The 17,825-nt window shown below is 39.3% G+C and overlaps 1 protein-coding gene across 1 annotated transcript in view; it reads left to right on the top strand.

The window, feature by feature from the left end:
- Positions 1 to 17,825, top strand: part of DNAH5 (dynein axonemal heavy chain 5) — a 276,356-nt gene that overhangs the window by 92,248 nt on the left and 166,283 nt on the right. The window contains exons 17-22 of the mRNA XM_060092732.1: positions 1,835 to 1,980; positions 5,286 to 5,451; positions 6,407 to 6,646; positions 8,657 to 8,847; positions 8,962 to 9,049; positions 15,631 to 15,764. Coding sequence (XP_059948715.1) covers positions 1,835 to 1,980; positions 5,286 to 5,451; positions 6,407 to 6,646; positions 8,657 to 8,847; positions 8,962 to 9,049; positions 15,631 to 15,764 — 965 coding nt within the window. The remainder of the gene's footprint in view (positions 1 to 1,834; positions 1,981 to 5,285; positions 5,452 to 6,406; positions 6,647 to 8,656; positions 8,848 to 8,961; positions 9,050 to 15,630; positions 15,765 to 17,825) is intronic.

Genomic DNA, 17,825 nt, shown 5'->3' with positions numbered 1-17,825 from the left:
TTCCATTAAATACAATTTCCCAGAATGTGTACAAGTATGCTGCAAAGAAGTCTAAGCTCAGATAAGTCTGGGAAATCCAGGTTAAACAAAGTCAGGCAGATTTCTCTTCTGGAGGGCTTTTCAGAGCCCTTGATATGCCAGTATTTAGTGGTCTCCAAAAGTGGGCTCCTGTAGGTGGCATTTCCCAGAATTCCTTGGCTGCTTACCAGGAAAGCATATTAACACCTTGTAGACCCTCTGTGATGGACAGTGGAACACACGTTGGAACATGGTGATAGAGGGATTGTTCTAGGAAGTCTTAGAAATCACCATTCTCCTCTCCTACACAGTGTCCTCACCTGCTCTTCATGCCCTAATTCTCCCCATATTTTATACCCCAGAGTACGTCCCACTCCCAAGAAGCCCACTCAGACTATTCTACCACACAGGACCACTTCTTCCTGTGACTTCTGTTTTACATTGGGACTAAAGAATCTGTATCTTGGTTTCTTCTAATGGTTCTATCTTTCTCCCCATACTGACTGCAAAGGGCTTGAAAATCAGGCTCTTTCTTATGCTTTTGTATTACTCTGAGTTGGGTTTGTACTAGACACCCAGACACATATGGATTCATAATTGCAATAGTTGTATATAGTTAATCTCTTAACATTTCTTTTTCTCTGTAACCCCTGTCCTACCCTTTGATCCCATCCCCTCATTTCTGGGTCACTCCTTCTGGAGCCTCCCTTCTACATACCTCTCGTGATAACTCCATTTATTCTCTCTCTCTTTCTCTCGTATTTGTGGCTGCTGAAATAGTACCTAGTCTATTTATAGCCTAATTTTTAAAGAGATTGTCTTATTAGTATGTTTTCACTGTACCTTCCAAGTAACTTAGAGCTCAGAATGGTCCACCTATTTACTTTACCAGGTGCACTATACTCAAGAATATTTATAGGTACCAGGTTGGGTGCGGTAGAGGAGTGAGGGATTTATGCTTGAACCCTCTTACCCTCTTTGTTTTGCTTTGTAGATTTGGGGACTAGATTCAAAGATAAATTGTGAAGGGGTCTTTGGATATGAATGAGATGTGTTTTAGGCTCATTACAATTTGAAGGTTGAATAATATAAAATGCATGAACCATAGCATTATAAGAATGGAGAAGATCCTCTGAGATGGAGGAGTGCTCAGGGGTCAATGCCAGCACAAGAGGAGGGGGCCATGCGAATATAGGCAGATTCACAGAAAGCCTCCTGGGGGAGATGCGTTTGAGCTGAATCTTCAAGTTTGAGTCAGAGTAAGGCAGGCTGAGAAAGCTGGGAAACTGGTTAAAGAAAGAACAGTGTGTTGGGACTTCCCTGGTGGCGCAGTGGTTGAGAGTCCATCTGCCAATGCAGGGGACACGGGATTAAGCCCTGCTCCAGGAAGATCCCACATGCTGTGGAGCAACTAAGCCCATGGGCCACAACTACCGAGCCTGTACTCTAGAGCCTGCGAGCCACAACTACTGACCCCACACACCACAACTACTGAAGCTCGCACGCCTAGAGCCTGTGCTCCACAACAAGAGAAGCCACCGCAGTGAGAAGACTGTGCACTGCAACAAAGAGTAGCCCCCACTCGCCGCAACTAGAGAAAGCCCGCATGCAGCAACGAAGACCCAACACAGCCAAAAATGAATAAATAAGTAAAATTAAAAAAAAAAAAAGAAAGAACAGTGTGAGAAGACCAAGTATGAAACAGCTCTATGGAGCAACTTTAATCCTGATTTTGCTACTGAAATTTAATCATGTTGGGTTTTTTTTTTAAACAAAATGCTTAATCTCTTTTATTCACTTTTATTTTTTTCCAAAGAGGCCCTGGAGTTGCTGATTGACAGGGTCAATGATTTGATCGAGTTCCGCATCGATGCCATCCTGGAAGAAATGAGTAGCACGCCTCTTTGTCAACTCCCCAGGGAGGAGCCACTTACCTGTGAAGAGTTTCTCCAAATGACAAAGGTTATTAGAAGACTGATGTTTTTATTTAAATTTTGTTTTGTGATTCATTTTTCTATAAAGGGCATTTTTGGGAGCATAAATTAAAATTTTTTTCTCTATGCATGACTGGTCTGTGATAGATGTGATTCAAACGAGGAGCCTTCAGACAATAATTTGAAAATGAAGAGGAATGTACCTGAGGGGTCATGTAGACATGAAGAACAAATCATTTCTTTTCAGATCAGTAGGAGGGAAATTGCCATGGAACACATTTGTCATTTCCTATAGTTTTTGAAGAATAGAGCTATTTTGCTGAAGAGCTTCTAATAAGCTAGGGTTAATTAATAAAATAATTGTTTTAAACAGTTTCTGGGTAGAATTTCTTCTTTAAACATTTCTGTAGGACAGCATTTCCCAAACTGGTGTTCTGTGGCACACGGTTCTGGAGCCATTGCTGGGAAAGCTGGAAAAGGCGGGGTCTGTGTTCAATCTGCTTGGGGTAAAGACTCTACATTCCTTTCCCCATTCAGATTCTTTTTACATTAATGTATTAGAATAAAGACCTTCAGAAGGGCTCCTGGGAGTGTCTAGTTAACTTTCTTTAATCCATTATTTCTCAAATTTTAATTTGCATTTTGATTACCAAAGCCAATGATTACCAATATAAAAGAATGCTTTCTCTTGAATATGTTTACTTCTTATAATTCATTTATTCCTTCAACAATTTTTGTGGAGCTCCTATGCGAACCACTATTTGGGAATAAAACAGTGAACAAAACTAATGCAATCCTTGCCATTGTGATGCCCACTTTCAAGTGGAAGATATAGAAAAACAAGCAAACAAAAAAAGCCAGTAAACAAACAACATGCCAGGTGATGATAAGTTCAATGGACAAAAATTAAGAGGATAGTGGAGGAAAGGAGTACCTGACAGAGAGTTGTGATTTTATGTTGATGGTCAGGGATGACTTATGTGATTACATCTGAACATAGGAAGTGAGGGAGCAAGCCATGTGAATATCTTTGGGGGAAAACATTCCAGACAGAGGGAACAGCAAGTGAAAAGGCCCTGAGGCAGAAGCTTCTTATGGTAGAAAGATGTTGAGTTGAAGTTCATTGAGTATGTTCATATGCTGAGGGGGAATATCAAGTAGAGAAGGAAAAAGGGAATGGTTGGTAAGCATAGTCTCTGGTGAAGCAGCAGAGTGTGACTTAGAACTCAGATGGTGTGGTTATGTATTCTTTTGTAAAAATAATTAATTAATTTATTTATTTTTGGCTGCGTTGGGTCTTCATTGCTGTGCGTGGGCTTTCTCTAGTTAGGGCTAGTGGGAGCTACTCTTCTTTGCAGTGTGTGGGCTTCTCATTACAGTAGCTTCTCTTGTGGAGCATGGGCTCTAGGTGCGTGGGCTCAGTAGTTGTGGCTTGCGGGCTCTAGAGCTCAGGCTCAGTAGTTGTGTCGCACAGGCTTAGTTGCTCCGCGGCATGTGGGATCTTCCTGGACTAGGGCTTGAATCTGTGTCCCCTGCATTGGCAGGCGGATTCTTAACCACTGCACCACCAGGGAAGTCCCTATGTATTCTTAACTAGAAGAATAAACATTGCATTCACTGACAAAGGAGGAAAAGGGGTTAATGATGGAGGCTGATTTGTCTTCTGGATAAGGGCATGGGGTCAGGGCCATGTTGTGGCCTCCATTTGCTTTGTGCTATAGAAATCAAGGTTATGATCTGAGGACGATGAGGAAGGATGGTGTAAGGATTTGAGGACGCAAGAATTTGAGGACACAGCAGTTATGGGGCCTGGTAGATAAACATGACTGGAGTCATGTAGAATGATCCTTAGTTAGCATTAGGGGCCTGCCTGAGTTTGGGGACCATGAATTTCCAGGACCAACACCTGCCTTGCCATGACCTCTGTGTGCAAGTGGAGAGGGTAGACGCCCTGGTTCATTTGGGTTGGGCTTCTCCTGGGTAGGGCTGTGGAAACAGGTGATGGAGTCAAGTCTGTTGGCAAAGGAATGATCGATGTGGGAAATCATGTCCTTAGGGGAGGGTGTGTAGAGTCGGAGGATTTAAGATGAAGACTTTAAAAAATGTTAGCAATATCTCAGAGAACAGGGAGTTAGTTCATTGTTTATATGGAACGAGATAAGCAAGCTTCGCAAACAAATGTCCTCCTGTGTTTGTATGTGATTTGCTGATCAATAATAATAACAAGCACTTCTTGGGTACTTACTTTGGGGCAGGCACTGTTCTTATCATTTTACATACATTGCCTTTTGGAATTCTCACAACAATTTGAGGTAGGTTCGACCATAATCAGCATTTTACAGATGTGGGAATCAAGGCCCAAGATTTTCCAGAATCACACAGAGCTAGGATTTGAACCCAGGTAGTTTGGTGCCAGAGTCTATACTTGTTACTGTACTTGTTGCTGGATGGTGCTAACTCTATTCCCTCCCTTACCCAACCTCTGACCTGCATCTTTTTCATAACTGTCTGTAGGCTAAGGATGGTGATTATTAGTTAAGTGAAGTTCTGAGCTGGGAGTTATTTTATACTTTATTTTATGATAAAAAAGTTTAATAGTTTCAGAACACATCAGAATCTTCCTGTTTTAATGATATCAAAATGCCATATGCCCTACAGCAGTGGAATGGATGAGAATGTCATGGGTAATATCCATGGTTCATGGATGAATGAACCATGAAGCTAATGCTTGGAGTGGAGGGTGCATGAGCACATTAGAGAGAATCTTGTGATGAATCATGGTGGAACTTGGGATGGAGCTGGAGACTATGACCTACTCATAGTCTATTGCTTTACGGGCTTGTTTTCCAACTAGGTGGTAAATCACTGACTATCTCTCTATCTGTCTGTCTGTCTTGATTAAAGTGCTCTAGTATATTTGTTTATGTTTGTTAAATCTCATTCTTGAGAAATGCATAATCCAGTTGGAGGCAGGGGAATATCTGAAATTAATTAGGGGTTGATGATGGACTGTTGGCAGAGGTGAAGAGAGAAGGAAGGCTGGCTAGAGCAGATTTATGTGAAATGAAGGAAACTTCATGGGAAGAGAGGCAGTTCATGACTTTCGGAGTTATTTCCTCCATTGCTGGAGAAGTAAGCGTAATTTTGGTCCATCTATGCTCCAGTTGGTTCTCTGGTCTTTAACACATTCCTTTACAGTATGCCTGGCCCGGGTTAGTGTGAGAGGCATGGCCAAGCATCGTTGGGGACCAAGATCTCATCTGGAGGCTGAACCTATGTGCCCTCAAGAGCTGGTTAAACAAATATGACACGGTGCTAATTTTTTTTTTATAGGACCTTTGTGTAAATGGCGCTCAGATACTACACTTTAAAAGCTCATTAGTGGAGGAAGCAGTCAATGAGCTAATAAATATGTTGCTGGATGTGGAAGTTTCCTCTAAGGAAGACATAGAGAAAGTATCCAATATGAATAGTACTGATTCAAAAAATGAAATTTCGGGTAAGATGGGGGTAATGGAAGGGTCTTGTTTTTCTAGGACCTTACTGAAAACTAAAATTTAATTTTCTACCTGGCAATGAATTTCACACTCTAAAAAGACCCTCCCAATTTTACAAGGACATTTATAAATCTGAAATTATGATTCAGAGCACATTTTAATGATGCCATGTCATTCATTCCCATTACTTTTTGTTCAACTCTACAAGCATGTACTTTGCCTCGGCCCTTGTTAGCTCTCTTTGCATGTAGGTCTAAATGTGTGTTTTTTCACTATCAGTAGAGTAGGAAGATTTATGGATTGGAATCCCCACTGCGGTACGTCTACACCAGGGCAAAGGGTTTGCAGGACAGACGAGGACACTGAGAGGCTGAGGAGGGTCGCTCTTCCCCAAGGGTTTATGGTTATTGGTGGAAGAGAGAACCCAGAGAACCAGCACCCAGGCACCCAGGCCCTGTCGTTCTTTTGTGACCACAGCTCCTGCCTCTCCTGTGTCCACACGTCGAGGAGGAGAGGCCTTCTCAGACTGCCTGGCGCCCCGATTTCCTCTCCCTATCCTTTAATGGCCTCATTTCGTAAGAAGTGTGACCTTTTTTTTTTTTTTTTTTTTTTTTTTTGCGGTACACGGGCCTCTCACTGTTGTGGCCTCTCCCGTTGCGGAGCACAGGCTCCGGACGCGCAGGCTCAGCGGCCGTGGCTCACGGGCCCAGCCGCTCTGCGGCATGTGGGATCTTCCCGGACCGGGGCACGAACCCGTGTCCCCTGCATCGGCAGGCGGACTCTCAACACCGTGCCACCAGGGAAGCCCAAGAAGTGTGACCTTTGAGTGTTATTCAACTTGCGTGTAATTTATCTTAATTTTCTTCTCTTTAACTGCAATAGATGGTTTTCTGCCTGTCTCTCTCCTTCTCTCTCTCCCCGTCCCCATCTCTTTCAATTTCTCTCATTGTGTAACAGCAAAAAGAAAAGAAGGACATTCCGACACCTTGACATCTTCTCTTAATGCTGGGACGGGCCTCCTGCCTTTGACGACAGTTGCCAGAAAGAAGAAAGAGACCGAGGTGTTACAGGAAGGAGCCCGCCAGTTGCTTTCTCACTTCAATCACCAGAACCTGGGTGCTCTGCTGAAAGCTACAAGGAACGCGCTAGAGGCCGTTCACAAGCGCATTCATTCCTCCCACACGACCAGCTTCCGGGGTAAGGATCCCACACCATTTGCCTCCTGGCTGGCCAAGCCTGGTCGCTGGTTGTGTGTGTGTGTTCCTGTTAGATTTAAATAATAAAAAAACCCACCATTTCTTGAGTGCCTCCTTGTAAGTTTAAATATTATGAACTTGGATTATCCCAACAATTCTATGAAGTAGACACTATCATTCCTCTCATTTAAGACTGAGTCCAGGGAGGTTAAGTAATTTGCTTAATGTCACTTAGCTCTCGTTAATAACATCATAATCAGCATCACGTCTAATCTTTTTGTAATAAGGTAAAAACGTGTGAAATGAATTATTTTAATTAGTGAAAGAAAAAAAATACATACTTTAAAAAGAAGATATCCAGAAAGATAATTTCATTGTTAAATTAGTAGATTATGGGCTTCCCTGGTGGCGCAGTGGTTGAGAGTCCGCCTGCCGATGCAGGGGACGCGGGTTCGTGCCCCGATCCTGGAAGATCCCACATGCCGCGGAGCGGCTGGGCCCGCGAGCCATGGCCGCGGAGCCTGTGTGTCCGGAGCCTGTGCTCCGCGACGGGAGAGGCCACAGCAGTGAGAGGCCCGCGTAGAGCAAAAAAAAAAAAAAAAAAAAAATTAGTAGATTATTAGGCAGTCTTATAAAGAGAGAAAGATCTTATTAATGCCATGATCTCCAAAGAAGAAATTGTTTTTACTATTTTCGTGTCAATTTAATACTTTCCAACTGATTTCTTCATTCTCAGTACAACCATCTCTCCTCGGCACCATTCAGGAATAGGTGTTGCATTTCCCACAGGGGCCACAAAAATCCATCAAATTTAGAGACATTCTGAAATTAAATTTTAAATTAAAAATATATAAAAAATAAAGTAACAGTAATTAACTAAAATTGAAAAAATAATAGGATAACAAAATCTTTTCATTTATTTTGCATATTGGCATTTAAGGGAAAGCATCTCTAATATTTAGTTAAAAGTGGATGAATAAAAGTGGAAACAAAATAATTTTTTGATTGGTGGCATGGCTTATTATGTTTTGTTTTACTTCAGAGTGGAGGATAGTTCTTTTCTTTGACATGGGGATAATACTAGAACTTATCAACTGTTGATATGCTGAATATTGTCACATCTTCCCCAACTTTATATGTTACAGGTATTTCCAACTGTATATACAGAGTTACACGCACACACACATCCATATTTAGACACCTATACCTATATCCAACTTTAAAAGCCCCTTGGGTATAGTATAAATGGTAAATTACATTTATTTCTTCTCCACTCTTAAACCGCGCCCAGTGTGGATATACTCACGGTGGTAGGAAAGACATATGTTTTATTTGAAATTCCAAGCTGGCTATTTATTCTGACTTTGGCTTGTTCCGATAGTTATTCTTTTTTTTTTTTTTTTTTTTTTTGTGGTACGTGGCCTTCTCACTGTTGTGGCCTCTCCCGTTGTGGAGCACAGGCTCTGCAGCCATGGCTCACGGGCCCAGACGCTCCGCGGCATGTGGGATCTTCCCAGACTGGGGCACGAACCCGTGTCCCCTGCATCGGCAGGTGGATTCTCAACCACTGTGCCACCAGGGAAGCCCCAATAGTTATTCTTGTTCTTCATTCCTTGCTTACTTATTCTACATTTAGTTTGTTGAATCCTGTTATTTGGACAGTATCATCTTCAATATTTTAGGCAAGAGTTTATATAATTAAATCTGACTCCAGGCAGTGGGTTTCCTTTATGGAGAGTGTACCCATAGATTGTAATCAGCAGAAAATGGCTTGGGTTCCACCCGAACTGCTCTGTTACATTGAGCAAAACTAGATCCTCCATTAGTTTTTATTCATTCATTCATTCATTCATTCAACAAATACAGTATTGTCCAATGATATACCTATTATGTATTGTTCTAGGTGCTTTAATTTTTCTGGTTAAAAATGAAATAAATTAAAAATTTATTAAATAAGTTAATAAATTTTAAATTAAAAAGATTAAATCCTCCCTGTTTTGTGTTAACTCAGACAGTAACAGTACCTCTAAAATGAAGCAGAACGGTCTGCCCATTTTCCGGGCAAGCATCACTCTGGCCATTCCCAACATCACCATGGCCCCAGCCCTAGAAGACATACAGCAGACACTGAACAAAGCTGTGGAGTGCATCGTCACTGTCACCAAGGGCGTTAGACAGTGGAGCAGTGAGCTATTGTCCAAGGTGGGTGTGGGATGAGGAAATCATTTCATATGATTGAAATGAATCATATGATTGGTGGCATGGTTTATTATGTTTCAAGGTCATATGACTAAAATATGTCCTTTTCCACTGTAGAAAAAGATGCACGAAAGAAAAATGGCTGCTTTGCCGAGTAACGAAGACAGTGATTCTGATGTTGAAATGGGAGAAAACGAACCTCAGGGTAAATGTTCTTTTAGTTCTTTCTAACTAGTCATTCTAAATCAAAATATATTGAGCTAAAAGGTATTTTCCCTCCATGCACTTCTCAAATCAGATTAGATCGGAATATTAATCTATGAGCCAATTTCTAGTTTATAAAATATAAAGATCCATGTTTTTTAATATCACCATCATGAATATTGTATTTTAAATGGGTATCTCACAAGACATACTAGGGGACAAGTAGGATTTTAGTTTCACAGTTTAAAGAGAAACTTGTCATCATCACAATGAACATTTCCTGACGTTTAAGAGAAATTTTGTATTTTGAGCCATCATATGTCCTGTTTTGCTAACATGCTGTGATTTTTGCTGTAGATCTTATGGTTTTCATTTATATTCTGTAATATTAGGTAGCATATGACATCCAAGTTGCTAATGATATATGATAAATGTAGTTTAGTCCTACAAACTTCTTTTAAAGCAACCCTGCAAACAGGGCGTGTGTAATTTTCAATTAGTGCTCATATCCCCTGAGAACTAACCACAAGGAAGAAACTAAAACAAGTTCCTCTTTAAAATAGTCTGTTACTGAGGAGGCTAAAGACAGCTCAAAACAACCTTATCCACAACTTACAATATTATTTATTTAAGCTAAAAATCTATATAAGTGTGTTAATTTCAATTTTGATATTATTTGGAAACATTGCTTAACTTCCTAGAATAGCTTAAAACTTAGAATTTTCTAAACTCGAAATATGTTCAATCATGAATTATATCTTAAATCGAGAGGAAAAATGCTTAATGAAAAACTATACATATATTTTTGTCATGATAAAAGAGTTAAAAAAAGAAATAAGCTGCACTTTTTTTTTTTTTAAATTAATTAATTTATTTATTTATCTTTGCTGTGTTGGGTCTTCGTTTCTGTGTGAGGGCTTTCTGTAGTTGCGGTGAGCAGGGGCCACTCTTCATTGCAGTGCGCTGGCCTCTCACTATCGTGGCCTCTCTTGTTGCGGAGCACAGGCTCCAATTGCGCAGGCTCAGTAGTTGTGGCTCACGGGCCCAGTTGCTCCGCGGCATGTGGGATCTTCCCAGACCAGGGCTCGAACCCATGTCCCCTGCATTGGCAGGCAGACTCTCAACCACTGCACCACCAGGGAAGCCCATAAGCTGCACTTTTTAAAAATAAGAGCTTTGAGATATAATTTACATAACATAAAATTCACCCTTTTAAAGTGTACAATTCAGTGGTTTTTAGTATATTCAGAGTTGTACAACCATCACCACTATCTAATTTTAGAACATTTTCATCACCTCCAAAAGAAACCCTGTACCTGTTAGCAGTCGTGTCTCATTCCCTTCCCCCAGCCCCTGGCATCCATTAATCTACTTTCTGTCTTTATGGACTTGCCTATTCTGAATGTTTCATATAAATGGAATCATGCTACATGTGGTCTTTTGTAACTAACTTTCAAGTTCTAACTATGTTGTAGCATATATCATTTCTTCATTTCTTTTTATGTATCATTTCTTTTTATTGCTGAATAATAGTCCATTGTATGGATATACTACATTTTATCCACTCATCAGTTGATGAACATTTGGGTTGTTTCCACTTTAGGACTGTTAAGAATAGATAATGCTATGAACATTTGTGTAAAGTTTTTGCGTGGACATATATTTTCGTTTCTCTTGGGTATGATAGTCATGCCCTGAATCATATGGCAACTTATGCTTAACATTTTGAGGAAATGCCAAACTGTGTTCCAAAGCAATTAGACCATTTTACCTTCCTACCAGCAATACATAAAGGTCTCTCTCTCTCTTTTTTTTTTCCTGTATCCTCACCAACAGTTGTTGTTGTCTGCCTTTTGATTATAGCCATTCTAGTGGGTGTGAAGTGGTATCTCCTTGCAGTTTTGATTTGCATTTCCATAAAGACCAATGATATTGCACATCTTTTCATGTCTATATGTGTGGCTTTTCTTTTTTTTTTCCCCATTCATATATCTTGTTTGGAGAAATGTCTATTCTTTGCCCATGTTTTAAAAAGTTGGATTGTTTGTCTTTTTATTGTTGAGTTGTTTATATGTTCTGAATACAAATCCCTTACCAGATATGTAATTTGAAATATTTTCTTACATTCTGTGGGTTGTTTTTTCACCTTCCTTTTTTTTTTTCTTTTTTGCGGTACGCGGGCCTCTCGCTGTTGCGGCCTCTCCCGTTGCGGAGCACAGGCTCTGGACGCGCAGGCTCAGCGGCCATGGCTCACGGGCCTAGCTGCGCCACAGCATGTGGGATCTTCCTGGACCGAGGCATGAACCTGTGTCCCCTGCATCGGCAGGTGGACTCTCAACCACTGCGCCACCAAGGAAGCCCTGTTTTTTCACTTTCTTGTTGGTATCTTTTGAAGTATATAAGTTTTAATTTTGATTCAGTCCAGTTTAGCTACTTTTTCTTTTGGTGCTTTTGATTGTGTTTTTAAGAAACTATTGCTTAACTTAAGGTCATGAAGGTTTACTCCTATGTTTTCTTTAAACATTTTATATTTTTAGCTCTTATATTTAGGTCTATGGTGCATTGTGAGTGAAGTAGGGGCCCAAATTCATTCTTTTGCCTGTGGGTATTCAGTTGTCCTAGCACCATTTGTTGCAAAGACTATTTTTTCCCAATTGAATTTTCTTGAGACCCTTGTTGAAAATCAGTTAACCGCAAGTGCAAATTTAAGCATTTATTTCTGCACTCTGGATTTTATTCCATTGATCTTATGTCTATCCTTATTCCAGAACCCCACTGTCTTGATTACTGTAGCTTTGAAGTAAGTTTTGAAGTCAGGAGTGTGAGTCATCCAACATTTTTCTTCTTTTTCAAGATTGTTTTTGAATATTCTGGATCTCTTTTATTTCTGTATGAATTTTGAAATCATCAGCTTGTTAATTTCTACAAAAAAGATTTGTGATTTTTGGGATGTGCTGAATCTGTAAGTCAATCTGGAGACTATTGAAATGAATTTAAAAAAACTGAAATAATACAAAGTATTTCCTCCAACCACAGTGAAATGAAATTAAAAATCAGTGATAGGAGATTTGGAAAATTCACTAATACGTGAAAATTAAACAATACACTCCTAAATAACCAATGAGTCAAAGAAGAAATCACAAAGGGAATTAAGAAATAGTTTTAGGATAAATGCAAAGGAAAACACAAAATGCCCAAACTTATGAAATGCAGTTAAAACAGTGCTTAGAGGGAAATTTATAGTCTTAAACACTGATACTAAAAAAGAAGAAATATCTCAAAACAGTAACCTAGCTTTCTAGGTTTTAAGAAACTTAACTTCAAGGTCACTGATCCTTTCTTCTACAGGCTAAAATCTGTTGAGCCTTGCAAGTGAATATTCATTTCATTTATTGTTTCTTTCAACTTTAGAATTTGTATTTGATTCTCTTCTACATTTCTATGTCATTATTGATATTCTCTATTTTTTGAGACATACTTCTCGTACTTTAATTCTTCAGATAGGGTTTTCTGTAGTTCCTTGAACATATTTTAATAGCTGATTTTAAATTTTTCTCTAAGTTTAATTAGGTCCCATTTGTTAATTTTTGCTTTTGTTTCCTTTGCATTAGGAGACAAATAAAAAAATATTGCTATGATTTATGTTAGAGTGTTCTGGTTATGTTTTCTTCTAGTTTTATGGTTTCCAGTCTTACTTGTAGGTCTTTAATCCATTTTGAGTTTATTTTTGTACATGGTGTGAGAAAGCTTTTGCACAGCAAAGGAAACCATCAACAAAATGAAAAGATAATCTACTGAATGGGAGGAAATATTTGCAAATGATATGACCAATAAGGGGTTAATATCAAAACTATATATAAACAGCTCATACAACTCAATATCAAAAAACAAACAATCTGTTTGAAAAATGGACAGAAGACCTGAGTAGACATTTCCCCAAAGAAGACATACAGATGGCCAGCAGGCACATGAAAAGATGCTCAACATCGCTACTCATCAGAGAAATGCAAATTAAAACCACAATGAGATATCACCTCACACCCATCGAAATGACCATCATTAAAAAGAACATAAATAACAAATGTTGGCACAGATGTGGAGAAAAGGAAACCCACTTGCACTGTTGGTGGGAATGTAAATTGGCACAGCCACTGTGGAGAACAGTATGGAGGCTCCTCAAAAAAACTAAAAATAGAACTACCATATGATTCAGCATTTCCACTCCTGAGTATATATCTGGAAAAATGAAAACAGTAATTCAAAAAATATACACACCCCAGTGTTTATAGCAGCATGATTTACAATAGCTAGGAAGCAATCCAAGTGCCTATCAACAGAAAATTGGATTAAGAAGCTGTGATACATATATACAATGGGCTATTACTCAGCCATAGAAAAGAATGAAATTTTGCCATTTGCAACAAGATGGATGGACCTGGAGGGTATTATTTTAGTGAATTAAGTCAGACAGAGAAAGACAAATGCTCTGTGTTATCACTTATATGTGGAATCTAAAAAATAAAACAGAGGAAAGAATATAGCAAAACAGAAACAGATTTACAGATATAGAGAACAAACTTGAGGTTACCAGTGGGGAGAGGGAAGCGGGGAAGGGAAAAGATGGGGGTATGGGATTAAGAGATACAAACTACTATGTATAACATAAGTAAATAGGGCTTCCCTGGTGGCGCAGTGGTTGAAAGTCTGCCTGCCAATGCAGGGGACGTGGGTTCGTGCCCCGGTCCGGGAAGATCCCACATGCCGCGGAGCAGCTGGGCCCGTGAGCCATGGCTGCTGAGTCTGCACGTCCGCAGCCTGTGCTCCGCAACGGGAGAGGCCACAAAAGTGAGAGGCCCGTGTACCACACACACACAAAAAAGTAAATAAATAAGCTACAAGGAAATATACAGCACAGGGAGTATAGCCAGTATTTTATAATAACTTTAAATGGAGTACAATCTATAAAAAATTTGAGTCACTATGTTGTACACCTGAATCTAACAGAATCTTGTCAATCAACTGTACGTCAATAAAAATTTCTTTTTGTCTAGTAATTCCAATAGTGGGCTGTCTCATGTATATTTCTATTGGCTGTTTTTGTTCCTATGGGTGGGCATGACTTTCCTGTATCTTTGCATGTCTCACAATTTTCATTTTTGTTTAAAACTTGATATGTTAAAGAGTATAATGTGGCAAATCTGATTCTTTCTCCCAGGGCCTGTTGTTATTACTGTTTTATATTGACTTTCCTGGACCAATTCTGTAAAACTTGTCTTCCCTGTGGACTGCACGACTATAGTCTGTGCTTGGTTAGTTTAGCAGTTAACTATGATTGCACAGAGATTTCCTTTAATGCTTTGAACCAGTAAGACTTCCATGCTTTGCCTAGGGAGTTTGTGTGTGCACTGGAGCACCCTGAAAGCTCAGAAAGTTTTCAACACTGCTCTAGCCTTTATTTACTATTTGTGCAAGACCTCAATTCATGAGGCAGCATGAAAGATTGGGACATTTTTAGGTCTTTCCTGGGCGTGTGCACAGCTCTGTACATACACATGACCTTCTAGAACCCCAGGAATATGTCAGGGCCCTGTAAGGCCTTCTGTGGACATCTCATTCCCCAGATCTTTAACTTTTTTGGCCACCCTTTCCATTGCCCCAACAGATATCATTGCCTCAGACAGCTGTGAAGTTAAATGTCACAGATTTTTTTTTAAAATTGAAGTATAGTTGACTTACTTCTTAAGTAAGTGACTTATGTAGTTCAACAGAGTGACTTGGTATTTTTAGACATTATGAAATGATCACCACTATGAATCTAGTTACCATCTATCACCATACAAAGTTATTACAGTATTATTGACTATATTCCCTGTATTGTACACTACATCCTGTGACTTATTTATTTTATAACTGGACTTCTTAATCCCCTTTATTCATTTTGCCCATCCTCCTTTCCCCTCCCTCTGGCAAGGACTAGTTTGTTCTCTGTATCTATGAGTCTGCTTCTGTTTTGTTCTGATAGTTTTTTGACAAATGCCTTGGGGATAGGGATTTTCTCAGTCAGTGGGTTCTGAGTCAGGTCAAATAAAGATAACCTCTTTGAATGGGGCTCTCCCAGGGAGTTTCCAGACAAGTCAAGTAGGGACATGTCTATGGGGCTTCTTGAGGAGCCTTAAGCCCAGGCTGGGCCCTCTGGTGAATGTGACCTGCTGCTGGCTGTGGTTTTCACAGCCACGGTCATTGCAAAGTTCCTGTTTCTCGAGGCTGCTGCATAGCCAGCAAGGGGCAGTGTACGTAGAACCAATTAACACATGACAAAACTCACTGTTGTTACCCAAATTTCAAAATATTTCTCGAATAAACAATTCCTTGAATTGTTGCAAGCTTTGGTTAATGTCCAGAGTCCTGAAAAAATTATTATTGACAAATTTGCCCAGTGTTTTCAATTACTTTTATAAAGAACATTTTTTCAGAGGTCCTTACTTTACCATTACAGAAATTCACTCATCTTTTTAAAGCATGTTCTATATACTGTTGATATAAATGTTTCTCTCTCTCTCTCTTTTTTTTTTTTGCTTTTAGATACCTTTGAGATAGCATCTGTGAACTTACCCATTCCTGTGCAAAACAGGAACTATTATAAAAATGTTTCTGACAACAAAGAGATTCTAAAATTAGTCTCTGTGCTTAGCACAATCATCAACTCCACCAAAAAGGTATGCCAAGAGGATCTGCAGCCAGGGTCTTTGGCTTTACAGCAAGGTTGAAGTTGAACATTTAAGCTTGTCCTTCATGTAGCCTGGGTCTCACCCACTTTGCCTTCAGTGAGCAGCTTATGGAATCTCGTACGTGCTCAGCAAATGTTTGTTTAACTCAAGATTTTTCATTCTAGATTGCAAGGTGAAAGACAATTATTATTTCTGTGTTTTATATTGTCTTCTGTTTAATGCCTTTAAACTTTTTATGTATTTATGTAGTACAGATAAGTCTGTTAAAGAATTCAAGATGTCTCAAACCCCAGGTCAGACTGGTGCTGCAGTTCACCTTCAAAGAGTCAGTGATGCTGGAACTGACTTGAATCATTTGAAACAGAATAAGTTTACACTCAGTTTTTGTGTTTGTGTAGTTGGGCAAATCTTATAAAATAGATGAAAATTTATATATATTGTATATACATGTATGTATATCATGGAAATAAGATAATACTGAGAATTTTGAAAATATTTTCAGCACGTACTTGTACTGGACATGGATGTAAATTCAGGTTAATTTTTTCTTCCAAACTGCTCTTCTCTCAACTTTCCCTTTTCTGTTCAGGCAAATCTATCTTTGTGTTTAAAAAGACTCAAAATCCTGGTGTCCATTTCTACTTAAAAGAAAATATTCACATTGGCACTAAGACCTGCTGACTCTTTAAAAATGTTTCTCATTGTTGAGGGAACAGTTGTGACTCAGTAAATATATCTTTTCTATTACTCAGTTTTGATAGAATGAGTTTCACTTGTTTGAAGTGTTTTGAAAAGCTGCCTTTGCTGTAACTATGTGAGGAAATATTAAGTTTAATTTTAATGTATTCCTGAGGGAACTGGAAGCTTTTGCATTTATGCATTTTCAGATTTCCTTCTTAATATCTTGAAGGTCTTGTATTTAATCTTGCCCTAGGGACTGCGTTCACATAATTCAATTTAACAAATATTTGTCTAGTGCTTAGTTTATCAAGCTCTGTACTAAACGATAAAGGTAAGTAGAGTATTCTATGATGATAATAAACATTCAAGTATGCTTTCAAATGTCTCAGTAATCATGGAAAATACAATAAAATAGATCAATAATAAAGTCCATTACTTTCTTTAAAAATAAGCAGCCACTATTATGAAAATCTAAGGGTAAGACAGAGTAGTTGAAATAAATGTACTGCAGGCAACAAGGTACTTATGTCTGTGTCACTGTTGTTGCATTTGCCTTTATATTATGTGAAGGAAATGTACAGATCTTAGTACAGTCTTCCTTAAGATAATAGAAAGGGTTGGCACTTAGAATAACTTGAAGGACTTTATCCAGATTGATAGGATGGCCAGATTGTTTCTGGAAGACTATATGCACACTTGGTCATAGTGCTAGATGTGGCTCTCCACAGCCATAGACCCTTCTGAATTTTCGGTGGCTGACCCTTCCTCAACCACAGAAAATCCTCTGACCCCAGCCCCTTTCTCTTACAATAACTGGTTGGATCAGAATATAAACCTGACCTACATTCAGCACATCCATAGTTTGGCCATCAACTTATAACACTGCTTGGCTTGAAAAGATGAGCTGGACCAAACAATCAAAATAACCATGGCAATTAAAATAACTTAAGTGGATCAGCCCTACCTATGTAGTTCAAGTAATTTTTCCTTTAGGCTTTAGGTTACCTCTGCTTTCAAGAGTTCCAGTTGAGTAAAGATTGACTCAGATAAAATAAATGAGAGTCTAAAACTTATTCAGTTAGGGTATGTTCTTTTTTTTTTTTAAATAAATCTATCTATCTACTTGTTTATTTATTTATTCAGGCTGCACTGGGTCTTTGTTGCTGTGCACAGGCTTTCTCTCTAGTTGTGGCGAGCGGGGGCTACTCTTCGTTGCGGTGCGCGGGCTTCTCATTGCTGTGGCTTCTCTTGTTGTGGAGCATGGGCCCTAGGCTTGTGGGCTTCAGTAGCTGTGGCACACAGGCTCAGTACTTGTGGCTCGTGGGCTCTAGAGCGCAGGCTCAGTAGTTGTGGCACCCAGGCTCAGTA

The sequence above is a fragment of the Mesoplodon densirostris genome, chromosome 3 (assembly GCF_025265405.1).
Source record: "Mesoplodon densirostris isolate mMesDen1 chromosome 3, mMesDen1 primary haplotype, whole genome shotgun sequence".
NCBI lineage: Eukaryota > Metazoa > Chordata > Mammalia > Artiodactyla > Ziphiidae > Mesoplodon > Mesoplodon densirostris.
The sequence above is the reverse complement of the archived record's forward strand: the minus strand, read 5'-3'. Positions and strand labels throughout refer to the sequence as shown.